A 26,390-nucleotide genomic window follows, 5' to 3' on the forward strand; every position below is an offset into this window, starting at 1 on the left:
AGTCACAGCTGCAGTTGTAAAAGTTGCTGCTTTTCTTCTCTTCAAGGGGCAGCTACAGGAGTTACAAAGGGAAGAAACTAAACCATAGAGAGATCTAAGGAAGACACAAAGAATATGTCCAGATATAATAACCGACTATTCTTAATCACCTGAATCTCAGGACCTAAATATAAACAGTCTACTGAGCCTAAACTCTTGCATTAAAAAACTGGTATAGAAGTATTGACAGTGTTAATTGCTTTTTGAATCAGAGTGGGGAGGTGTTAGTAAGGTAGGGCTAGTGGAGGAAGCTTAGGGCAATAAAGGTTGCTATTAATGGACTTTGGTATAACAAGGCCAGCTACCTGCAAATCCACCTTAGTGAAATCTGTGAAAGTTATGTTTGTGATTTGTTCAGGACACTTTGGCCAAATTACCCTATCAGTAAGCCAAGGATAGAGAATAGGCTTCTAAGTTTCTCACCGTAATGTGGAGAGCTTATTTTATTTAACAGAAAAACATAGTTTAGAGAGAAGTCATCTTCCTGACCATCTACAAATCTATTTGCCCATAAGATTGAGATATAATCATGAGATTACATGTATACATTTCATAAAAATGCATGGTAATGGGGAGAGAGAGATGGCTCAGTGGTTAAGAGTTCTGACTAGTCTTGCAGTGTTCTTTGGTAGTGGTATTCATCTTTTGTACAATTTATTATACTGCCTAAGGGGGAAAATGGTAGTATTTCATTTATAAGACAGTGATACTAGTAAAAGAGACTGGTAAATAAAGGAGTTAGAGAAATGTTGACTATGGGGGCTGGGAGAAAGCTCAGTTGGTAAGGTACCTGCTGTGTAGATAGAACAGTGGCGATCCTGAGCACCCATGTGAAAAGCCCAATGCAGTGGCTCACCTTTGTAATACCAGTGCTGGAGAGGTGGAGATGATTCCCAGGGCTGTCTCAAACAAGGTGAACAGCTCTTAAAGAATAGACCTTTGACATCACAGGCATGTGTACATATGTCAACTACATATACTTGAGTATGCACACAAAAGAGAAATGGTCTGTTTACTATATATATGTTGGTTTAATCATAATCTACTAAAAACTTATCACATGCAAGTTTGTATTAAATTTTTCAGAGCCAAGCATAGTGGTGCACTTCAGTAATAGAGAACAGAGGCAAGAGGATTGAACGTTTGAGGCCAGCTCCTAAGCTACACAGTGTAAGCAGTTCTTAAAAACAAAGAGAGAGAGAGCGTGAGCCAGGCATGGTGGTGCATGCCTGTAATCCCAGCACTCAGAAAGCAGAGGCAAGTGATAAGTTGGAGGATAGGCTGGTCTATGTGATGAGTTCCAGGACAACCAGGGCTACATAGATAGAACCTGTCTCAAGAAGCTGAACAATAAAGGAAAACCTAAAAATTGTAAGGTAGAGTTCTTATTCTTAAGGAGTCGTCAGTAGTTAATAATAATTATTTTTTCCGAATTATAGATCAACCAAATGGCAACAGCACCAGATTCTCAGAGATTAAAGCTATTGAGAGAAGTAGCTGGTACTAGAGTGTATGATGAACGTAAGGAAGAAAGCATCTCCCTAATGAAAGAAACAGGTAAAATAAATGTGTTCTACTTAATTTTTTTTAACCTTTCTAGAGCTTTACTGGGAGAGAGGGAGTGTAGCAGAATTGTTAGAAGTTCTTATTAATAAAATCAAACCTGAGGCCAGTTATTGGGGTGAACACTGGAAGATCAGAGAAGCAGAACAAGCCACAGCTACCTCACCTCGACAGTTCCTCAGCTGGTCTTGTTTCCTCAGACTGGATGCCTTTGAGTCCTCATCCAGAATGAATATATCTTTCTACTTTCTACCATCATTCCCTGGCATTAAAGGCATGTGTCACCATGCCTGGCTGTTTCCAATGTGGCCTTGAAGTCACAGAGATCCAGAGGGATTTCTGTCTCTGGAATGCTAGGATTAAAGGCGTGTGCTACCACTGCCTATCCTCATGTTTAGTATTGTAGCCGTCCTGTTCTCTGACCCCAGATAAGTTTATTTCGGGGAACACCATACCACCACAAGGGGGAGAGAGGGGGGGGAGGGGAGGGAGGACCAGAGAAACAGACAGTGAGACTGCGTGGAGGGAAGAGAGTGGAAAGAGAAAAGAAAAAAAGTGCTACTTAATTTTTTTAGTGTCAATTATTTTCTAGTTGTGTTAATAATAGCTAAAAAGTGTTGTCTGAACTCAGAAATACATTATATGGTAATTTTCCTGCATATTGAGTAGAGGGGAAATGAGTTTGAAGCAGTTTAAGGGTTGAGGTTTATAGTTCTTCATCTTTGAATGAAGAAGGACTATTATTGTTAGGTAATAGGGCCTTTGCCAGTCAGCTAACTTTTGACTCTAGCTTCCTCAGAAGTGTTATCAATAAACTGCTATGCTTTCCATCCCTTACAGATACTGGAAAAGTATCAGCTGTTACAGAGTTCTAAATTGTTCAGAAAGAGATGTAGAATTTTAACTTGAGGTCCTTACTAGTATATTTACTGTAGGAACCCTACTTTTTTTTTCAAATGCTGTATCATATATATTATATAATGACTTAGAGACAGTTCTAAGTTCAAAGTCAGTAAACTGACATGACTTTAGACTTGATCTCTCTGGTCCCAAGACTTCCTATCTGCAAACTCCTGTTGTAGATTATGGCATTTATCTTGCAGATTAAGGTAATGACATGCCTGGATTATAGTAAATGTTGATTATATGGTAGCAGCATGCAGCACCCTTAATGATAAAAACTATGGATTAATAATGCTGGTGGTAATTTCTTTTTCTTTAATGTTATGGGACCAGCACACTGATGTGAAAAGAAAGTGTGAACTGGGATCCTTTGCCACATGTCAGAGTGACTGTTAGTGTGTAAATTTGTTCTCCAATGCTTTTCGTTTAAAAAAAAAAAAATCAATCTTAATTGCTGTTTTTACATCTTAGATTTCATTACCACATGAAAACAAAAAAATAATGCTATACTTCTAGAAGGTAATTTTAATTTATATTTGAGAAGTGATATTCCCATGAAAATTATTCAGCACCATCTTCTTTCCATTGTTTTGTTTTTTATTTTGAAGAGGGCAAACGGGAAAAAATCAATGAGTTGTTAAAATACATTGAAGAGCGGTTACATACTCTAGAGGAGGAAAAGGAAGAGCTCGCTCAGTATCAGAAGTGGGATAAAATGAGGCGTGCCCTGGAGTACACCATCTACAACCAGGAGCTCAATGAGACTCGGGCCAAGCTGGACGAGGTCAGATGCGGCCTTTACATCAAAGTTGTTCTGGTTTATGATCATGGTGACATCTCTGTACTTACCTTTTAGTGATTTTTAAATAGAAACTTTAAAATGAAAATCTTGGTTTATGATCATGATAACATCTCTGTATTTACCTTTTAGTGATTTTTAAATAGAAACTTTAAAATGAAAACCTTTTTGTTTGTGTGTTTGAGACAATTTTACTTTAAGACCCAGGCTAGTTGTGACTACTGAGTGTTAGAATTACAGGAATTAGTCTCTCTACCAGGCCAAAAAGTAATAGAGTCATTGGTTACTGATTTCCTTTAGGTTACTGAAAAGGATATGTTTAGAGCTCTCATTGTACCTAAAATACAGTGAATGATTATGTCAGACCAGATACCCTTTTTTCACATTTAGAATGTATTTTGTAAAATAATACTTATGATACTTTATACAAAATTTATTTTAGATTATCCTTGCTTTCTATTTAAAGGAAAACATGAAAGAAATTTTAAGTTAATTTTATGTTAGCTTTTTTTTTGGCAGTTGGAAAATAATTTTATAAAGTGTTAGACCTACAAAATGAGTTAGAAATAGTAAATTGTTTTGTTTTTCAGCTTTCTGCTAAGCGAGAAACAAGTGGAGAGAAATCTAGACAATTAAGAGATGCCCAGCAGGATGCAAGAGATAAAATGGAGGTAAGATCATAAATAAGCTTCAGATCGGTCTGTCTGTCTATCTATCTATCTTTCTACCTACCTACCTACCTACCTACCTATCTATTTATCAGTCAATCACCTATCTGTTTTTTCTTTTATTGTTTTTTGGGGTTTTTTTGAGCTGAGGATCGAACCCAGGGCCTTGCGCTTGCTAGGCAAGCACTCTACCGCTGAGCTAAATCCCCAACCCTTTATTTGATTTTTCAAGACAGAGTTTCTCTGTGTAGTTTTGGTGCCTGTCCTGGATCTCGCTCTGTTAGACCAAGCTGGCTCTGCCTTACAAATGCTGGGATTAAAAGTGTGTGCCACCACTGCCCAGCTTATTTATATTTTCAACATTGCAAACTTTTTGTACCAGAGTGTGGGATTGTGACCGAAAAGGGGAGTGACAGAGATTGGATATTGGAACTTAATTGTTGGATTAAGTTTCAAGTGAAAGAAAAAGATGGACCCAGCAAAGTGGTGTGTACGTTGCAAGCCAGCAGCCTGAGTTCCATCTTTGGATCTGATTCCAAATGTTATCCTCTGACCCTCACATGTCCTCTGTGGCATGTGCACCCTCACAGTGTGTGTGCATGCAGGTCCACGGATGTTTGGTGTTGGTCCTTCCATTGTAGTTGTGTTTCTGACCTATTTTCTCTTTCTGATTAGGATATTGAGCGCCAGGTTAGAGAACTGAAAACAAAAATTTCAGCTATGAAAGAAGAAAAAGAGCAGCTTAGTGCTGAGAGACAAGAGCAGATTAAGCAAAGGACCAAGTTGGAACTTAAAGCCAAGGATTTACAAGATGAGCTGGCAGGCAATAGTGAACAGCGGGTAAGTTAATGAATAAAACTATGTTGATAGAGCCACACTATAAAAGATAGCCTTTTCTGTGAGGGTTGAGTTTTTACAAAAGACTTGTCACATTTGATTTGTATTCAAGTATCAACTTAGTAAGTGCTCTTTTTATTAATAGTTTAGTTGTAGAATTAAGTTATTTTCATGAGGAAACACTTTTTGCTGATGTATAAATTAAGCAGATTGCATTTTACTTGCTTTATTTACAGAAACGTTTATTAAAAGAAAGGCAGAAGCTGCTTGAAAAAATAGAAGAAAAACAGAAAGAACTGGCAGAGACAGAACCTAAATTCAACAGCGTAAAAGAAAAAGAAGAGCGAGGAATTGCTAGGTCTGAGAATTTTCACCAACCATTAACCTTGCTGCGTAGTTGTTACTAGTGATCTCTGAGTGGTTCCAGGTTCTTGGTGCCTTGTTCAAAGAATTGGGAAAAATACTCACACCAAAGAAAACAACCAGTAGTTTTATTTATAGCAAAGCAGAAATACACATTTGAACACACACAGGTAGTTATCAAGAGGTTGCTAAGGGAAGTAACTTCCATTGTTTGAAGTGAGGCATACATGCAGCTCAATGCAGGTAGGGGTCCCAGGTTGCCAACAGGTTGCTAGGTACACTGTTAGGAGAGGGCTGTGTGCATAGCCCACCTAAGCCAAGTGGAGCCCATGTTGGTAAGCTCCTATATTTGCCTGCCTGAGTTCCTCTATAGAACCTACACCTTAACATATCTGTACATTAAGAAGGTACTAGCATAGTAAAGGCAAAAAATCATAGCTCCACTTCATATAAGCAATTTTAGTGATTACTATGAGCCATGTGGTTTTTGTTTTTATTTTTGTTTTTGAGGTTGTATCTCACTTTATAAGGCTAGTTTCTATGTGCCATCACACCCATGGTGCTTTTGTACCTATAAGGTCTACAGTACTAATACTCAAAGCCCTAGGAGATTAGACATGCCTTTTCTTTTTGGAAGACAGTCTCACTTTAGAGCTCTAGCTAGCCTTGAACTCAGGTCTATCTGCCTCTGCCTCGTGGCTGGGATTAAAGGCATGCACCATCATGCCCAGCTTTACTCTTTTTTGGTGTTTTGAGACAGGGTTTCTCTGTAGCTTTGTGCCTTTCCTGGATCTCGCTCTGTAGACCAGGCTGGCCTCTGCCTCCCACGTGCTGGGATTAAAGGCGTGTGCCACCACCACCACCACCACCACCACCACCACCAGCTCCAGCTTTACTCTTTATTTGTGTGTGGTCTGCCATTGAGCATGTGGCAGTCAGAAGACAATTTAAATTGATTTTCTCCTGTCATGGGAGTTGTGGGATGGAGCTGATGTTATCAGGTTTGTTGTTAAGAGTCTTTTCCCACTCAGCCATCTCTTATTGTATCTACTTTAAACTAAAAACAAAACAAAACAAAACAAAAAAACAACAACAAAACAAAACAGGTGAGGTTCTGAGAGGTTTTGTTTTTTGTTTTTGAATGTCTGATCCTCCTGACCTGCTTAGAAAGGGCTGGAATTACAGGCATCTGCACTATGTGTGCAACACCACACCCAGTATTTATACAGATGCTGGGGATGAACCCAGGGTTTGCATGTTAGGCATGCACCTCTACCAGAGGAGCTATATCCCCAGGAGAGGTTAGATAACTTAGTTAAGATAACTGAATGTCAAGAAATCCAAGCAGCATCTTTTTGAGGGTTGGTGGTAAGGCCTGGGTTTCTGGTAGTCTGAGGCTGGCCTTGAATCCCCTTGCCTCAGCCTAAAGTTAAGCTGGGAACCAAAGGTATGTGCTACCATACTAGATCTAAATAACATTCTTCATTTTGAATATTTTCCCCATTCAGTGCTGTTTTTAACTTCCAAACATTTTAGTATTCATCTAGATTTCAGTGTTTGTTTTTTCCTTGTGATGTAGCGTATTTGTGGGGGTTTTTTTTGTTGTTGTTGTTTTTTCTGTTTTTCTTACATGCTTCGCAGGTGTTCTTCCACTCTCCTGTTGAGTTACTCTCTCAGCTGTAGCCCCTTAACATTTTTACATCACTTGTATTAATTTTAGTGGACAGCTATTTGTATTCCTTGGCCATCGTTGTGTGAGGGTCTCCCCTTGTTTTATAGGGACACTTTAGGTAATCAGAATGTTCTATATGTTAAAAACATTGTATTATTCTCTAGGGTGTTTTATTGTGTAGTTGAAAATTCATGTATCAGTTAAATATTGTTAGAGCATGGTTGAAAGTTTCTGTAGTAGGACAGTAGCATTGTCTAGATTTAATGACTAACCCAGACCTTGGTTCTGTCTAAAATTCTTAGTGAAGGGATTATTCTACTTGATTTTAATTATGATATCAAAGTTCATTTGGTGTTACATAAAGAAAAAACAAGTAGCACAAGGAACTTTATTATTTAGCAGTTATTTTTAGCACTTAATCCCCCTCATTTATTTCATTGTGGGGTGTAGATGTGCTTGCCACATGTGTAGAGGTCAGAGGACAACTTTTAAGAGTGTTTTCTTTTTCCACCATATGGGTCCTGAGCCATCTCACCAGCCCTTAATTCTCTTTTAATGTAATTTTTCAAAGGATAGTTTCTGTAGGATTGATAATGATTACAATTAATTTTATTTCTTGTTCTCTTCTATCTTCTGTAGATTGGCTCAAGCTACCCAGGAAAGAACTGACCTTTATGCAAAGCAGGGTCGAGGAAGCCAGTTTACATCAAAGGAAGAAAGGGATAAGTGGATTAAAAAGGAGCTGAAGTCTTTAGATCAGGCTATTAATGACAAGAAAAGACAGATTGCTGCTATACATAAGGATTTGGAGGATACTGAGGCAAATAAAGAGAAAAATCTGGAGCAATACAATGTAAGAACAATTTTGCTTTTTTGATTTTGGTTTGTTTGAGACATTGTTTTACTCTGTAGCTCAGGCTATTTCTGGAACTCATTGGGTTTTTAGTAGCTTCTCTTACGTATAATCAATATATAATAAATTGGACATATTTAAGTTATGTCATTCATTGAATTTCAATATGTATATGTTTATCTGCTTTTTGTTACTATGGATTAAAAAATTGATAATAAATTTTTTCCCATAGAAACTGGATCAGGATCTCAATGAAGTCAAAGCTCGAGTTGAAGAACTGGACAGAAAATATTATGAAGTAAAAAATAAGAAAGATGAGTTACAAAGCGAAAGAAAGTTAGTAGACTAAGATGCTGTGTTTTTACATGGTCTTTGTTTGGTTTCAGTATTTTTCTCTTAATTAAATACTGTGCACATCTCATTTTTACTGGTTAGTTACTTGTGGAGAGAAGAGAATGCAGAGCAACAAGCACTTGCTGCTAAAAGAGAAGACCTGGAGAAGAAGCAGCAACTTCTTAGAGCGGCAACAGGAAAGGTAGGCGAGGCTCGTTTCCCTAGCCATCTGACAGGCAGTATGTACAGCCTGAGTTCCATCCATGCAGGAAAGAGATCACTCAGGAGGATGAAGTAGTAGGATTATGTCGGCAGGTTTTCTTTTGTGTGCTTTATACTTCTGTTTTGCTCTGCTTGAGTTAAGGTCTCTCTGTGTAGCTCAGGCTGACCCTGAACTCATAGTCCTGCTCAGCTCACTGAGTGCTGGAATCACAGGTGTGTGCCATCATACCTGGTTTACTACTTACGTTATTAATGAAAGCAATTTTGGTTGTTAAAGATCCCATTTTAAAGTCTATCATCATAGAACAGAGCCCATAATAGTGTTAAATGTAGTTATCATACTTCAAATGGATGATATGCTGGATAGTGTTCAATTTTTAGTATTATATATAAGAAAATGGCATAATAGGCTCATTTCTTGCCAGCAAGAGTGTCATTGGTGATGCTAATATTTTTCACTAACTGATTTACAGGCCATTTTAAATGGAATAGACAGCATAAACAAAGTGCTAGATCATTTTCGTCGAAAAGGAATAAACCAGCATGTTCAAAATGGCTATCATGGCATCGTAATGAATAATTTTGAGTGTGAGCCAGCTTTCTATACTTGTGTGGAAGTTACTGCTGGTAACAGGTGAGGTTTTGGGGGTTGTATTGTTGTTGTTACTGTTCTTATTGTTGCTGTTTTCCAGTCTGACATTTAAGTGGGTTTTACTGTTTTTCTTTTAAAGATAAAGAAATGAGAACAATCTAAAAACAATTTGGTGGTTTGTAGTACAGTATGTCTTCTATTACCTGCTTAGTTTTATATTTAACTTTCAAATTAAAGAAGGTAGATTCTAGATACTTGTTTCTAGAACTTTACCCTTTTGGGGCTCACCAGTTCATTGGAATGTTTTCAGTCTTTTCTCCAGACAAATTGATTGGATTGCATAGAAAAATGTGAACTGTGTGATCCTTAAATGCTTATAAACACCTTACAGTCTATCAGCAAAGATGTGTCTTATTCTATTTTGCAGGTTATTTTATCACATTGTTGATTCAGATGAAGTCAGCACGAAGATCTTAATGGAGTTCAATAAAATGAATCTTCCTGGAGAAGTGACTTTTCTGCCTCTTAACAAATTAGATGTGAGGGATACTGCCTATCCTGAAACCAATGTGAGTCCAAGTCTTAAGTTGTTTTTCATTATAACATCTGCTCAATGTGTTTTGGTGCTTGGGTACTTTATGTTAGGATTCATTGATCCGTAAGGTAAACATGCTTTCTTTGCATGGAGTGTAGTTAGTGCTGGGTTGGGTTGAGGAGGGAAAGGCCACAGCCAAGTCATGAAACAATCATTGTATATGTGTCTTTAGTCTGAGTAACAGAGAGCAGGAGGCTAAGGAATTGGGGAAGAATTCCCCAAGAAACCTGTCATATAAAAGGAATATGTTGAGGGTTTTTGGAAATGCTTTTAAAATAGTTTAAACTAAAAGCATCTATTTTTGTTACTAGGTATATACACTTTAAATGGATTGCCAGCTTTGAAAATTTTAGTTGCTTTGAAGTATTTGATCTTAGAATGTTGATTGTAGCAAACTTATGCTCTAGGATTCAGACTGAACCTATATGAGAATGATCTGTAATTTAACTAGAATATAGAGAGACTTTCTTGCTTTTAAATATACCAATTTTACCTTTGAAGCTCTGAGGGGGGAAATTGAGGCTCACAGATATGACATATGATGAAACAAAACACAAAAGCATCTGGGAAGGCGACTCTGTGGATAAAGGCACGTACTGCCGAGTCTGAGCACCCAGGTGTGATCCCTGGAGCCATCTGGTAGAAAGAGACACTGAGTCGTTCAGATTGTCTTCTGACCTCTACATGTGTGCTGTGGCATGTCTACATAGGTACATAAGATAACAGGCCAGAGAGATAGACAGTAGCGTAGTCTGAGTAGTGGGTAACCACATAGTAGCTGCTGAGCGTTAGAAATAGCTCCTTCGCCACAGTATATTCCTTCTTGTGCTATATAGTAGTTACATTGTTCTCTAATTATTAAAAAGCTCTGTTCTGACTTTAGGAAAGAAAAAAATGAAAATGATGTGTTTATGTGCAAGTGGAGGCCAGAGAATATCCTCTTATCCCTTTTCACCATAATTTTTGAGAAGGGGTTACTTTACTAAGCCTACCTCACTATTTGACTAGATTGACTTGTCCTGTAAGCTCCAGGGATCCACCTATCTCCAACTCCCCCACCATCACCACCACTTTCTCCAGTGCTGGGGCTACAGGTGTGTTTTGCCCTGCCTAGCTTCTTGTATGGGTGCTGGGGTTCTGAATTCAGGACCTTATGCTTGCACAGGAAGCCCTTTACCTGCTGAGCCATTCTCCTAGCCTGAAAATAAATATTATCTGAAAAAGTATTTTTCTGAATATCAATTTAGATGTCTATCATTTAGAACACTGAGGAAATAACTAGTTTTATATTTTTACCTTTTATGTCATATATACTATTTCATCTTTCCATTATTACCTCATTTAGTCTTTACAAATACATGATGAAGGGGTATTGTTGCAGTCTCGAAGTATCTCAAAGCATCTCCTGGCAGCATAGCTAGGAGTTAAGCTTTCATGGTCAGGTCAGCTTAGAGTAGCTCTTCACATAACTAGCCGGTAAACCTTTGGCTGCAGGGGAAGGATTTCCAGGCTAGTTCAGTACACTGATTTTTTTTTCCCCTACTGTCTTCTGTGTAGAAACCAGGAATTTGTAATATTAGGCTATTTGTTTTCATTTTTATTTCATAAAGAAATAGTTATAGTAATTCCGCAAACAGTTTTTGATCAACTGTCCTAACATATTTTTTTCTAGGATGCTATTCCTATGATCAGTAAACTGAGGTACAATCCCAGGTTTGACAAAGCTTTCAAACATGTGTTTGGGAAGACACTCATCTGTCGGAGCATGGAAGTTTCCACTCAGCTGGCTCGTGCTTTCACTATGGATTGTATTACTTTGGAAGGTTTGTAATAGTAATTAGCTTTAAACACATGACAGAGAAACATGTAATATGGGATACATAATGTGTCACTCAGGCTGTAAGCATATTGGGGAGTACTTTGTAGAATTTAGTCATATTTTAAGAGCATCTGAAAATTCACGTCAGTTTCATCAATTTTTAAAATGGTTTAAATAAAAGTATAGATTCCACTTGTAAGTGTAAATGTTTGGTCTCTGGCATCATATGCTCCTTTGGCTGTTGAACAATGAAGCCTATGGACCTTCTCAAAAATGAAAACAATGGCTAGGTGGTGGTGGCGGCGGCGCATGCCTTTGATCCCAGTAGAGGCAGGTGGATCTCTGAGTTCAATGCCAGCCTGGTCTTACAGAGTGAGTTTCAGGACAGCCAGGTCTACACAGAAGCCCTCTCTTAAAAAAAGGAAAAAAAAAAAAAAAAGGAAACTTTTTAAGAAGCACCTGTTTTATTAGGATAATTACCAAAATAATTTTAACATGATTCTTTAAAATAATAGCAGTAGGTCTAAAACTTTTTTTTTTTTTTTTTTTTTTAAATAAGAGTCTCAACTGTGCATCTGTGGCTAGCCTGGAACTCATAATGTAGACCAGGCTGGCCTCGATCTCAGAGAGATCTACCCGCCTTTGCCTCCTAAGTGCTGGGACTAAAGACATACACCACTACACCCAGCTAAGTACCAAATTTCAAAAATTTAAAACTTCATGTAAATAATATTTTGATATTTGTAACAAGTGTAATCTAACATAAAAATAACTTTTCTTTATAAGGAAGTCATGGGTGCTAATAATGCTACATTTTTTCCCAAAGGAAATAACAAACTTTTCTCTACTCAGATGTAATTGAATTTATCTGTATACTTCAGGATAAGACTTTAATAATGTTGGTTTTAGTGTCCTCATTTTTGTTTAATTTCTCAAAGTAACATGCCCACATTGTTGTCACACCGATCTGAATGAAAGGAAGCTGTAAACATTATGTCATCCTAGAATTTACTGAGTGACTCTGAAGGACATTCTCCAGTCAGTACATTGTCACACTTAAAACTTTGAACATTCAAAGACATTGCCTCTTGTCTCTCTCTCTCTCCTGTTTTGGTGGGCAGGGGTGGGGGGTGATGACGACACACACATAGGGCCTCACTGTGTAACTCTGGCTGTCCCAGAACTCATGCAGACCAGGCTGGACCTGATCTCACAGATCCTTCTGCCTCTGCCTCCCAAGATTGGATTAAAGGCATGTGCCACCATACCCGGCTCTTTCTCCCTTTTACCTCCCTAGAAACTGACTTTGAGAAAATGTCCCATCTATCATATTTATTTCTTCTTATCAGATTCTAGTTCAACATTCTTGATATGACTACTGTGTAAGTGATGTTTGTTTCTTAAGGTATCAGATAATGTGTCCCAATATTAATGATGTTAAAGTTGATCATTAGCATGTCTTTCAGGTAAAGATACTTTACTTCTTTGTATCTAATAATATTTGACATTATTTATAGGACTACATGAGCTGGTCACGATGGTACACACTTTTAATCCCAGCACTCAGGAGCCAGGCAGTTAGATCTCTGGATTTCAGACCGGCATGGTCTGCATAACTAGACCAAGGCTAGCCAGGACTGCATAATGAGACCCTATCACTGAAACATAGGTAGGGTGGGTGGGCAGGCAGGTAGGTAGGTAGGTAGGTAGGTAGGTAGGTAGGTAGGTAGGTAGGTGGATGGATGGATGGATAGATAAACAGATTAATTGACAGATTGATAGTCTACAAGAATATCAGGTTCCCTGACAAATTGCTTAAACATACTTTGTTAGTAAACATTCTTTGTTATTAACTCAGCGTTGCAAAGTGATGTTTCTTTTCTCATTTACTCTACCTGTTACTTTGGCAAAGAACCCTTTTAAGTATTTGTAGATTCTTGTTTTAAATTCACTGTGGTTCCACATTTGCTCAAATTTTTGATGCTCAAATCTTCCCAAATTAAAGACTACCAATTTTAATATTGAAAAAGTAGGGTTTTTTAAGAGTAGCTGGAATTCTTGAGTTACCTTTTAAATCTCTATTGTTAAAGCCCTTAGGTTAGTATTTCATTGTAAGTCAGTTTACTAGTAGAAAGCACTTACATCTTCTTTACAGGTGATCAAGTCAGCCATCGAGGTGCTCTGACTGGAGGCTATTACGACACAAGAAAGTCTCGACTTGAGTTACAGAAAGATGTCAGAAAAGCAGAAGAGGAGCTGGGTGAGCTTGAAGCAAAGCTCAATGAAAACCTGCGCAGAAACATTGAAAATATCTTTTTGTTTTGTGCCTAATGCCATACTGTGGAGAAAGAACTATATTTTAATTGCAGATACAATCTTGTGTGTTAGGTGGTTTTTAGTTTTTTCATATTGCGTAGGGGAGCTTATACATTTCACTATTTTTATTTAAACATCAGAGCTTGTTTAGCTTCTGAAGACTAAGAGGAAATTTTTTAAAATAATGCTGATTTTTGTTTCACTATGCGTAGTTCTTACTAGTGAGTGCTTTGAAGAGATACAACTTGAGGAGCAACAAAATTGAAGGTTGTCAGGCAAAGAGGAAATGGAAGGAAGTGTTGGCTGATGTTTCAGGGGGAGCATCAGTAATACTGTTGTAAACAGATGTCAAATATGTCCGCACTGGAAAATGCCCTTTAGCATTTACTATCTTGGCAAAATTTTGTGCAAATTTAGTTTTAGTGGAGGTAAGGACAACAGGTATCCAAATCCGAGTAACTGTAGTCCTTCCAGATAAGTGTAGTGCTACATGAAGGGTGGTGGCTGGTACAACCACCAGAACACTTGCACATATGTGTGTCTTAAAACAGCCGTGGTGCTTTTGGTGTGTGCGTCCTGTTTTGTCACCTAAGAGTGTGGGTACCTGAATACAGGATTTCTTACTGCTTCAGGACATCCGTAACTGAAAGGTCTTTTTGTAACTGCAAGTTTGTAGTTCAAACAACATACAGAGAGAGACAAATGCTTTAGCTTTGATCCTGCAGGGATCTGTGTATGATACTATAACTGCTTAAATGTAGCAAGATATTAGGACAGAGAATATGAGGAAGTATTAGAAAAAGGATGCTGTCTGTTGGGCGCTGGCTCAGTGGGTCAGGTACTTGGAGCACAGCATGAAGACATGAATTTGGATTTCCAGCACCCATGTGAAAAGCTTGGTGTGGTGGAGCTCTTTCTTATCCTAGCACTTGGAGATCCACCTAGGACTTTGTTGGCCAGCAAGTTTAACATACTAGTGCTTCCCAGACTCATAAAGAGATACTCTCAAAAAGTAATGGAGAAAGTAAAAGAAAACAACACATGTTAACCTCTGGCCTTCACCTACATTTGTGCTGTACACCCCCACCCTCATGCACACAAATCCAAAGAGAAATGATGTTAACAGCTGAAGCTGCTGTCTGTATTTACCAGTCTATTTAGATTTAATTATTTCACATTAGGCAAGGCTACTCTTCATACCTGACCCCTCAAAGCAGTGCCTTCAGCATTTTATTTATATATATATATATATATATATATATATATATATATATATATATATATATATATATTAAGTGTGTATATGTGTATTTAGAATAGAAAGTGTAATGAAATGTTTCAAACTTATAACTGAACATTTTTAGTGATAGTATTTAGTTCAACATTGTTGTGGTCCATAAATTTGGGGGAAATCCTTAGGGGTAAAGGAGAGGATGCATGGTGATGTATTGTAAGAACTGAAGGGAATCTAGAGTATGTGATGTTTACAACCTTAAGAGAATTTTCCTTAGCCTTGTATATGGATTAATAATGAAATTGATCAGTTGATGAACCAAATGCAGCAGATAGAGACCCAACAAAGGAAATTTAAAGCATCCAGAGATAGCATATTGTCAGAGATGAAGATGCTAAAAGAGAAGAGGCAGCAGTCAGAGAAGACCTTTATGCCAAAGGTCCGTAAGTGTGTCTTGTTACAGCTTTGCTCTAGTGTAGACTTGGAATGGATCATAGTTTGTACAGGTGTCGTTGATTCCATGCTTTGTATATCAGTGGTAGTAAGACAACACAGTGGGAGACAAAAAAGATGGTTCCTTAGTTATATTATTCAGAACATTCTGTCAACTTCTGTTCTTACAAATATGCCTGAAGATTTTTATATAGTTCAACCATGTAATATTTGTCCCTCTTCTCAGTTTTTGCATTATAAATACCTACATAGTTCCAATTACCAAACATAGTATAGTGCCTGGAGATATACTTGGTGATGGAGTCTTACCCAGCATGGGTGATGTTGAGGCCCTGGATCCAACTCCCAGCACCAACAAGAGGGAAAAAAATTTAGTTAGTACATGTTTCTGTTGATTTTGGTTTTATTCCAGTAAACCTATCATAAGTTATAAATATCATAAGCACAAAAAAATTCAGTAAACTTAACAGAAGCCTATCAACACATATAGTACTTTAATAATTGAGTTGATATAATTTAGCTCATTAAATATATACATAGTTTGCAGTGTATTGCTGTTTATATGTACTGTAGTGACTAATATTAATAAATGATAATCTTATATAGCAACGTAGCTTACAGAGCTTGGAGGCAAGTCTGCATGCTATGGAGTCTACCAGAGAATCACTGAAAGCAGAACTGGGAACTGATTTGCTTTCTCAACTCAGTCTAGAAGATCAGAAAAGAGTAGATGCACTGAACGATGAGATCCGTCAACTTCAGCAGGCAAGTACACCTAACAATGAAAAAAAACCTGTTGAAAAAGGGGTGGTTGTCCAGAAGTACAGGAAGACCCTGTCTCAAAATAAAGTATTTGATGCTGGGGGTGTGGCCCATGCCTTTAATCCTAGCGCTTGGAAGGTAGAAGCAGGCAGAGCTCTGTGAGTTTGAAGCCAGCCTGGTTTACAAAGCGAGTTCCAGGACAGCCAGGGCTACACAGAGAAATTCTTTCTTGGAAAAAAAACTGAAAGAGAAGAACGTTAAGAGAACAGGAAAAACAGACATGGAATTTGAATACCCAAGAGAGTAAATAAGATTCTGTTATGTTTGTCTAAGCTGTTCTGGATAGCTTACATTTACATTCGTCTTACTCAATGCATGTTTATCATTAGTAACTGCATTGGTCACTTTTGATAAAATGCACCAACAAACATGGCATTAGAGAGAACGGGTTTCTTTTGGCGCACAACATAGTACAGTCCATCATGGTATCAGGAGCTTGAGGCAGCTGGTCACTACATTTGTAGCAGAGGGAAACAAATAACCGTGTTCAGCTCGCTTGCTGTTTATGTAGTTCCGATCCCCAGGCCATGGAGTGGTACCTCTCACATTCAGAGTAGATCTTCATATAACCTAAGAGATAATCCCTGTCTCACAGGTGTGACAAGAGCCTGTCAGGTGGAGGGTATTTTGTCATCACATTGATGCTGTTAGCTCTCTCTCTCTATGCACTTACTTATGTGCACATGTGCTTTGTGTATGACATTTTAATTACATTATTTGTTGTTTTTTTTTCTTATAGAGCTGTCCACATGTAGTCTAGTCTGGCCGCTCATTTTGGGGGAGGGGGGTGTTAAGACAGCCCTTGGCTTGGGGGTTGGTTCTCTCCACCATGTGGATTCTGGGGTAGAACTCAGGTTGGTAGTCTTGGCAGTAAATACCTTTATCCACTGAACCATTTTGCTAGCCCAGGACTTTTGATCTTTATTTTAATACATAGTTGTAAACAATCAACAACTCATCCCAAAAGATAAGAGAGATAAGAAAGTTGGTTTTGGTAGCATGTATTTTATTCTTATTTAATATATATGAGTGTTTTGCCTGTGTGTATGGATGTGCACTACTTAAATGCCTGGTGCTGGAGGCCAGAAGAGGATGTCAGATCCTCTGGACCTAGAAATACAGATGTTTGTGAACCACTGTGTTGGTGTTCTTTAGCCCTCTTGGTAGCATGACTTATAAAAAGCAAACTAGGAACAGAAACAATAGCTTTAATTTTTTTTTTAATTTCATAGCTGGACATGGAGACTATAGAGAACAGCTTGTGAGAATCAGGTCTCTCCTTGCACTGCGGGGGTTCCAGGGATTGGAACACTCCCATGTCAGTTCATTTGAGTACAAGCAATAGGACAACAGATTTAGTGGTGTTTCCTCTTTTCTTTCTTTATTATTCTTTGTATGTGTGATGTTGGGGTGGGGCACATATATCTGCCACAGTGCATATGTGGAGGGCAGAGGACAACTTCGTGGAGTCGATTGTCTGCTTCTACCTTTATGTGGGTTCCAGGATTGAAATCAAGTCATCAGGCTGTGTGCAAGTGCCTTTACCTACCTGCTGAGCCATCTCTCTGGCCTTAGCATTTCTTGACAATTTCATAATTCATGATTTTTTAAAATTCTATTATCTAGGAAAACAGACAGCTGCTAAATGAAAGAATTAAATTAGAAGGTATTATTACTCGAGTAGAGACTTACCTGAATGAGAACCTGAGGAAGCGCTTGGACCAGGTAGAACAGGTACGTTCTTTTCTGAGCTTCTTGCTAATCATACACTATAGAAAGTGTCAGCGAGCACTGATGGGAAGCATCAGTTAGGGACCAAAAGACCCACTGAGGTTGGAATTCTAGCACTGCCACCTAGTGTGTGACTTGGGCAAGTCATTATTTAATATTTCTGTTCCCAGTTTTCTGTAGTGTAATGTAAGTATAATAGTGGTACCTGCTTGTTTGATTGTACTCTTGTTGTGTTCTAGATGCTCACATGCTCAGTGTCACTTTACAGTTACTTAGTAGTTAGGCACTCAGGTTTACATCATTACGTTTTTCCTCTGTAACGGCTGCTTCAGTTATGTTCAAGTATAAATACATCCACATATGAGACATGTGCTTCCTTAAATGTTCATTTAAACAGCTAATTATAATATTTTTAAACTCAAAATTTCTGTTTTAAGGTTTAATCTCATTAAACTTTGTTCTTTTGTGTTACAGGAACTTAATGAACTGAGAGAGACAGAAGGTGGTACTGTTCTTACTGCCACAACTTCAGAACTTGAAGCTATCAATAAAAGAGTAAAAGATACTATGGCAAGATCAGAAGGTCAGTACTTAAATTTTTTTCAGTGTTTTGTTGAATTTAGTTTGTTTTGCAAAATTGTTTGCTGCAAAATGAAATACAGAAGTGACTTGTTAAAATGATTCTAGTTTTATGAGACTAGTAACATGTTCTGCATTTTATTATTGGAAGAAAGTGTCAGAGGGAGAAGAGAGAGAGCTAATGAGTGTATGTGAGCAGGGCGTGGTGGGGGCATTTGTGACAGTTGGTTCTTTCCTTCGATGTGTTGATTTCAGGGGATTGAACTCTGTCCATGAGTCATCTGGCTAGTCTTGCTACCCATTTTCAATTGTTTGTTTACTTCATTTATTTGGTTTTTGGGGGTTTTGTTGTTGTTTTTTGTTTTGTTTTGCAGTGTGTGTGTGTGTGGGGGGTGGTTTGAGACAAGGCTTCTCTCTGTACCCTGGCTGTCCTGGAACTCACAGAGATCCACCTGCCTCTGCCTCCTGAGTGCTGAGATGAAAGGTGTGCTGGTGTGCCCTCCCCCTGCCAGGCTTGTTTTGATTTTGAAGCACATTCTTAACTATGCAGCCCTAACTGGCCTAGCTGTGTAGATCAGACCGACCTTGAACTCTCAGGTCTGAGGTGTGTGCTACCATGTCCTTCCAGTTACATATGTTGTTAACAAAAGATGTAACCCTGGGGGCTGGAGAGATGGCTCGGTGGTTAAGAGCACTGACTGCTCTTCCAGAGGTCCTGAGTTCAGTTCCCAGCACCCACGTGGCAGCTCACAGCTGCCTGTAACTCTAGTTCCAGGGGATCCGGCACCTTCACACAGACATGCATGCAGGCAAAGCACCGATGGACATAAGTAAAAGTCAATAAATCATTAAAGACGTGACCTTTCTGTGTTGCCGTCGTGGTGCTCTCCAACGTCCATCACTAGTGCTGAGAGGAGAGGCGGACACCAGGTCCTCATCGGGCCATGCTCCAAAGTCATGTCCAGGTCCCAACTGTGATGGTCTAAAGGGGGGATGTCATTACCTCTTTAAGTCATTCATGATAGAATGTAGATATGCAAATGATTCTACACATTTTCCTGTGGTAGTGCTCTGGAATTAGGTAATTTGTGAATTTCATAGTAAAATATAAACAGAGAAAACTGAAAGCCTACCTACTTTAGACAGTCTGACCATTACAGTCTTTACCTAGATAACATTCTGATTATGAAATGAGTCTTAATATCCTTACTTTTCTTTTTCCCCATCTTAGATTTGGATAATTCCATTGACAAAACAGAAGCTGGAATTAAAGAGCTCCAGAAAAGTATGGAGCGCTGGAAAAATATGGAGAAAGAACACATGGATGCCATAAATCATGACACTAAAGAGCTGGAGAAGATGACCAACCGGCAAGGCATGCTGCTGAAGAAGAAGGAGGAGTGCATGAAGAAGATCCGAGAGCTGGGCTCCCTGCCCCAGGAAGCCTTTGAGAAGTATCAGACACTGAGCCTTAAGCAGGTAAATCTGTCTCCTGCACTTCAAAGTTGTCCTTGCTAAATCCCCTCCTGTGTGTGAGTATATTAATCTAGTTTGTTTCTCTTTCAGTTGTTTCGAAAACTTGAGCAGTGCAACACAGAGTTGAAGAAGTACAGCCATGTTAACAAAAAAGCTTTAGATCAGTTTGTGAATTTCTCTGAGCAGAAAGAGAAGTTGATAAAGCGACAAGAAGAATTGGATAGAGGATACAAATCAATCATGGAATTAATGAATGTACTTGAGCTTCGAAAATATGAAGCTATTCAGTTAACTTTTAAACAGGTATGTTCTGGTGGTAATGAAAGCCCCAAGTAGACAAAAGCTAGATTTAAAAGGTAGATTTAACATACAGGAACTAATGCAGCTTACTGGCCGCTAACGTAGTGACCTGAGTGTTTCACACAGCTCTGGAAAGGATTCTGTTGTTTGGGCTAAGATTTGAAAATACCTCTTATTACTTTTAAATACTGGTTTCAAACAGAAATGTCCCTGGGCCACATTTGTATTTCAGCTGACATTTTTTTCTTTAAGGTGTCCAAGAACTTCAGTGAAGTATTCCAGAAGTTAGTCCCTGGTGGCAAAGCGACTCTGGTGATGAAGAAAGGAGATGTGGAGGGCAGTCAGTCCCAGGATGAAGGAGAAGGGAGCGGTGAAAGTGAGAGAGGCTCGGGGTCACAGAGCAGTGTTCCGTCAGTTGACCAGTTCACAGGAGTCGGAATCAGGGTAAAATCCCTTCACATTCAGTGTCCCTTGCAGCTTTACCAGAGTAGAATTTGTATTTTATCTGAATTGCTTATGTGCCGCTGAATTTTGAAGGGTGATGGCACCATCGCCTTTAGGATAGTAATACTCTGTGTTCTCTTAGGTGTCATTTACAGGAAAGCAAGGTGAAATGAGAGAAATGCAGCAGCTTTCAGGCGGACAGAAATCTCTGGTGGCCCTTGCTCTGATTTTTGCCATTCAGAAATGTGACCCTGCTCCTTTTTACTTGTTTGATGAGATTGACCAAGCTTTGGATGCTCAGCACAGAAAAGCTGTCTCAGGTAGAGTTTTGATTTTCTGTTCAATAAGAACTTGCAATGCCTGGGGGAGATGGGGAGTACAGTCCTACCATGCAAGCATGAAGGCTCAAGTTTGGACCTCTAGCACCCACCTTAAAGTTGGGCAGGGAACAAATGGAGTTTGGTTGAGGATCCTGGGAGATCAAAGACCACTCAGTGTAGCCAAACCATGAGCTCCAGGTTCAGTGAGAGACCTGATCTTAAAAAAAAAAAAAAAGGTAAGGTGGAAGGCCAGGGAGACATTAGTACCGGCTAACCCTAGGTACACTGAAGAACTGGCTGGGCTAGGGATAGAGCTGGGTAGACTGCTTAGCCAGCAAGCACAGTCTTGGGCTTGATGTCCAGTACTTCATAAACCAGGCAAGGTGGCCCTTGTCTGTGGTTCCTAGCATCTAGAAAGTGAGGCAGAAGGATCGGAAGTTCAAGACCAGCAGAAATGCGCATCAAGTTCGTGGCCAGCCTGGGATGCATTCAGCTCTGTCTCCAGAAGTGTCTTAAAGAGAATAGTAATGGTGGCTTAGCCCTTTCTTAGTGACTTGTTGCCTGAAGTATTTGAGTGGACGTGTGTATTCAATAAATATTTTCTCTGAACAGCTTTAATAGTTTGATATTAGACTGTTTTCAGAGTTTACTTTAGAGAAATAGATGTAATTAATTCTTCCACTTAATTGAAAAAGCTTTCAATTAAATTTTTATCCAAAAGCCTTAAAACTTGTGGTTTTTGGCATTAAGGGCAGTACTTGTGTGTCTGGAGATGGCTCAGCAGTTAGAGCGTTGGCTGCTCTTGCAGGGTCTGGGTTTGAGTTCAAGCACCCGTGTGGCGACTCACAGCCATCCATAATTCTAGTTCCAGGGGATCCAACACCCTCTTCCGACTTCCAAGGAAGGGTACTGGGTACACACATGGTATACATGTATACATGCAGGCAAAATATTCGCGCATGCACACACAAAAGATGTTCAGAAATTAGTGCTTGCCATAATTTTTGGTGTCCCCCCCCCCCGAGACAGGGTTTCTCTGTAGCTTTGGAGCCTGTCCTGGACTAACTCTGTAGACCAGGCTGGCCTCGAACTCACAGAGATCCACCTGTCTCTGCCTCCTGAGTGCTGGGATTACAGGTGTGTGCCACCACCGCCCGGCAAACTTAATTTTTTATTTGAGATGCTAAATCTGATCTTACAAGTTAAAAGCTTTCTAATGGAGTAATGGGCATAGTTAGCATAGGATTTTGTGTGTACATGAGAAAATGTTTGGCTTTGACATTTCTAATGTTAAAAGTCTTCTGTTTCGGATTTATTTTTGGTTTTTCATTTTGAGACAATGTCATATAGGAACCTTGGACAAATAATCCTCTAGTTGCTATGATTATAATATCACCGTACTGGGTTAGAAGTTTCTTTGTAGTAAATAAAAACATTATATTCTGTAGCTGTAAGACATACTAGGATGAAATGGGTTTTTTTTAATTGTTTTTGTTGCTTTGAGACAAGGATCTCTGTAGTCCTGGCTGTCCTGGAACTCAAATCTATAGACTACACTCTGCCAAAGATTCTATTACTACTTTTGAAAAGTTAAGTTGATAATTTTTGCAGACCAAAAAAAAAAATCAGTCTTAACAGATTTGAATTTTAGGCAGGAATAAAAATAGTTGCTTTTAAAATTTTCAGGTATGAGGAAGGAGATTTGTTAACTCACTTCTGTTTTCACAGATATGATCATGGAACTAGCTGTGCATGCCCAGTTTATTACTACTACTTTTAGGCCTGAACTGCTCGAGTCTGCTGACAAATTCTATGGTGTAAAGTTCAGAAATAAGGTAATTTTATTTTGTATTACGTTGGTATTTTGTGTTAGGTTGTACTATTTTGTATTATGTTTATTTTTCATTGTATTTTTTATTTTGGTTTTATGCTACATTAGTGAAAGACTTGGAAAGTCATTGTTTAAATGATGACCTCTTCCTAGAAAAAGGAAAAACTAACTTTCATGCCATTTGTTACCTTGATTTTCATTAAGAGAAAAAGAGTTGTGGATGTGGGTGGTGAAGTGCTAGTCTAGCATTTATAAGGCTTTAGGGTTTGATCCTTGGCAGCCCCCAAACAACTGAAATGTAGCCCAGGCTGCCTTCAGCTGGCAGTCCTGCCTCTGCCTTCCAAGTGCTGAGATCATGGGTGTTGACACATGCCAAGCTGTAGAATGTTTTTTTTCACCTTCCACGTTGAACAGACAGGGTTGTTCATAAAGACTTCCAACAGCCAGTGCTTCAGAATCACTTGACGTGGTATGTAAAGTTAACATTTTTGTGGGTGGTTGCTGTACATAGAGATACTACCCTATGCAGAACAAATAGTAACTGATATATTCCTTTAAGATCTAACAGACTTTACCATTTACTGTTCTTCAGGTCAGTCACATTGATGTGATCACAGCGGAGATGGCCAAAGATTTTGTAGAAGATGATACTACACATGGTTAATTGAAAGATGATTCCCATTGTCTCAGAAGATGTGTATAATAATGTGGTCTTCATACCCAGGAACTGTAAATTTTAAAACTAAATAATTGGTTATTATTGAGTTTTTGGATTTAGAATACACAGTCCTTTTATACTTGTCTTTGTATTTTATAAACGCCCCTGTAATGTTACATTTCTACGTATAGTTGAGGAATTTTATTTCCTACACAGCTTTTTGTAAAGTGTCCTCCTATTTTAAATCTTTTGAGATATTCTAAATATTCTTCTTAATTATTTTACCAGTTATACTTTTTATAGCTTCTATTAAATAATTGGTTCGTGACTAATTTAGTGTAAATGTGGCTTTTTGTCATTGTAATGGTTAGAAACATTAAATATTTTACATAAGAAAGTGTTGGTTTTCAGTTAATAGAGGATTAAAAATGCAGTTCCATATTCTGTTAATTGCATCAGTGGATGTTCAGTTCTGGCTGCAGGTTTTCATCTGTTGTGAACTTTTTCAAAGGGTCTTTCCTTGGGTAGTCCAATCACAATCTTTTTTTTTTTTTTGTTTTTTGAGACAGGGTTTCTCTGTGTAGCTTTGCGCCTTTCCTGGAACTCACTTGGTAGCCCAGGCTGGCCTTGAACTCACCAAGATCCACCTGGCTCTGCCTCCCGGGTGCTGGAATTAAAGGCGTGTGCCACCACCGCCTGGCACTTTTTTTTCCCCCAGTCACAATCTTAAGGGAGTGCTGTCCCAACCACCTTGCTTGTAACTTCATCGGATGAGTTTGACGATTGATAAACACCCTGTTTTCACTCAGTATAATAGTCCTTTGAACATTTTTGCCTGAGTGTATGTCCATATAACCAGAAGAGGGTATCGGATCTCCTGGGGCTAGTTACAGACATGTCTGAGCTTCCACTTGGACTTGAACTCAGGTCCTCTGGAAGAACAGCCAGTGCTCTTAGCCACTGAGCCATCTCTCTAGTCGCTCCCTCTGGACATAGTAAATTTAATATATTTGTGTATTTTAACAGAAGTCGTTGTGGGTTTGGGAAAGCAATTTTAAGTGTAATTTAGATTGCTGACTCCAAAAATGAGCCATGCAGTTTCCTGGATAAGTCAGGACAGTTTATTTAAATAAGATGTTTTTAACTAGCCAGTGGAAGTAGCTCAGTCCTAGAATCCTTGTCTCCAATGTGCAAAGCACTGGTTCGTTCCCTAGTACCACAAAAAGTAAGATTCTGTTACTGAAGCCACATTGCGCTTGAGGTCTTTGGGGCATTTGGTTTGTTTAAATGGTCTTGTCATTCATGTGCCATAAAATTTACCCATGTATGCCTGTGTGCAATTCAGCATGTTTAGTATATTCACAGAATTGTACAGTCATTTCTATAATGTTAGAACTGTGGATGTGAGCTGACTCCTCAGCCTCTGGCAACCACAAATGGGCTCTTAGTCTTGTGCTATGGATTCGCTTTGTTTCGGTTATTTCATGTGGATTCATACAGATACAGTAGCCCTTGTCACTGGCAGCTTTAACTTAGCATAGTGTTGTCCAGGTTCATCTGTGACGTAATGTGGACCAGTCCTGCTGTGTGGATATGCACTGAGGTTTGCTTATCCCTCAGCTGGGCTTGGAGGGTTGTTTTGTTTTCTAACTTTTATTTACTTCTATAAATAATGCTGCTGTGGATGTCGGGAATCTGTGAACTTTCCTTTCTCAGATGTCTAAGAATGGAGTTGTTTGGTCACAGAGTAACTAATTTCACCATTTTGAGGAACTGTCAAGCTTTTCCAAAGGAGCTGACCATTGTTTCTAACTAATGTAGTTCCTATTTTTCCATCTTTACTGACACTTGTTATTCCTTTTTCTTTTTAAAATAGTCATTCTTATGGATGTGAAACAATGTCTCAGTAAAGGTTTTAATTTGCATTTTTCTGATTACCAATGATGTTAAGAACTTTTTGTGAGTTTGTCATTTGTATATCTTCTCTGGTGAAACTTTTATTCATATCTTTTGTCTATCTTTAAATTCTATTATTTGAATTCTTGAAGAATTCTAAATTTTATTATTTATGTGTGTGTGCATATATTCTTGCCATGATGTGCATGGAGAGATGGGAGTTGGGTCTCTCCTTCCCCCATGTGGGTCTCAGAGTTGGAACCTCACTCAGGTCATCAGGCTTGGCAGCGAGCGCCTTTACCACTTAACCATCTTGCCAGCCTATTCTTATTGAATTTTAAGAGGATTTTTTAAAAATGTTTCAAAAATTAGATTTACTTCAGTGTGTGTGTGTGTGTGTAAGTGTGTGTGTAAGTGTGTGTATGTGTAAGTGTGTGTGTGTAAGTGTGTGTGTGTGTATGTAAGTGTGTGTGTAAGTGTGTGTGTGTGTGTGTGTGTGTGTGTGTGTGTGTGTGTGTAAGGAGGACAACTTGCTAGAATCAGTTCTCTCCACCATATGGGACCTAAATATTGACCTCAGATTTGGTAGCAAGCACCTTTACCTGCTGAGCCATCTTACCAGCCCTAAGAATTCTTTATTATTTTGGATACAAATCCTTTAAAAGGTATGTATTGGTACATTTTTATCCTACCTTGGGTGTGTGTGTGTGTGTTTGTTTTGTTTTTTGGTTTTTTGAGACAGGGTTTCTCTATAGCTTTGGTGCCTGTCCTGGAACTCGCTTTGTAGAGAACTCACAGAGATCCACTTGCTTCTGCCTCCTGAGTGCTGGGATTACAGGTGTGCACCACCACCGCCCGGCTTGTGTGTGTATTCTTAATATAGTGTCTTTTGAAGTAGCACATTAAAAACAAAAACATCAAGAAGCTGGAGAGATGGCTCAGAGGTTAAGAGCATTGACTGTTCTTCCAGAGGTCCTGAGTTCAATTCCCAGCAACCACATGGTGGCTCACAACCATTTGTAATGAGATCTGGTGACCTCTTCTGGCCTGCAGACATACATGCTGTATACAA

General features: G+C 38.8%; 1 protein-coding gene across 1 annotated transcript in view; it reads left to right on the forward strand.

The window, feature by feature from the left end:
* Positions 1 to 23,754, forward strand: part of Smc3 (structural maintenance of chromosomes 3) — a 39,700-nt gene extending 15,946 nt beyond the window's left edge. Inside the window, exons 8-29 of the mRNA XM_036172513.1 lie at positions 1,479 to 1,596; positions 3,114 to 3,289; positions 3,895 to 3,975; positions 4,648 to 4,812; positions 5,046 to 5,167; positions 7,484 to 7,697; positions 7,930 to 8,033; positions 8,133 to 8,232; positions 8,726 to 8,886; positions 9,272 to 9,413; positions 11,112 to 11,262; positions 13,414 to 13,566; positions 15,096 to 15,247; positions 15,868 to 16,026; positions 17,710 to 17,817; positions 18,289 to 18,397; positions 19,625 to 19,872; positions 19,960 to 20,172; positions 20,422 to 20,613; positions 20,756 to 20,933; positions 22,662 to 22,768; positions 23,357 to 23,754. Of these exons, the coding sequence (XP_036028406.1) occupies positions 1,479 to 1,596; positions 3,114 to 3,289; positions 3,895 to 3,975; positions 4,648 to 4,812; positions 5,046 to 5,167; positions 7,484 to 7,697; positions 7,930 to 8,033; positions 8,133 to 8,232; positions 8,726 to 8,886; positions 9,272 to 9,413; positions 11,112 to 11,262; positions 13,414 to 13,566; positions 15,096 to 15,247; positions 15,868 to 16,026; positions 17,710 to 17,817; positions 18,289 to 18,397; positions 19,625 to 19,872; positions 19,960 to 20,172; positions 20,422 to 20,613; positions 20,756 to 20,933; positions 22,662 to 22,768; positions 23,357 to 23,428 (3,225 nt within the window). The 3' untranslated portion in view covers positions 23,429 to 23,754. The remainder of the gene's footprint in view (positions 1 to 1,478; positions 1,597 to 3,113; positions 3,290 to 3,894; positions 3,976 to 4,647; positions 4,813 to 5,045; positions 5,168 to 7,483; positions 7,698 to 7,929; positions 8,034 to 8,132; positions 8,233 to 8,725; positions 8,887 to 9,271; positions 9,414 to 11,111; positions 11,263 to 13,413; positions 13,567 to 15,095; positions 15,248 to 15,867; positions 16,027 to 17,709; positions 17,818 to 18,288; positions 18,398 to 19,624; positions 19,873 to 19,959; positions 20,173 to 20,421; positions 20,614 to 20,755; positions 20,934 to 22,661; positions 22,769 to 23,356) is intronic.
* The last annotated feature ends 2,636 nt before the right edge of the window (positions 23,755 to 26,390 follow it).

This window comes from Onychomys torridus, chromosome 1 (assembly GCF_903995425.1).
Source record: "Onychomys torridus chromosome 1, mOncTor1.1, whole genome shotgun sequence".
Classification (NCBI taxonomy): Eukaryota; Metazoa; Chordata; class Mammalia; order Rodentia; family Cricetidae; genus Onychomys; species Onychomys torridus.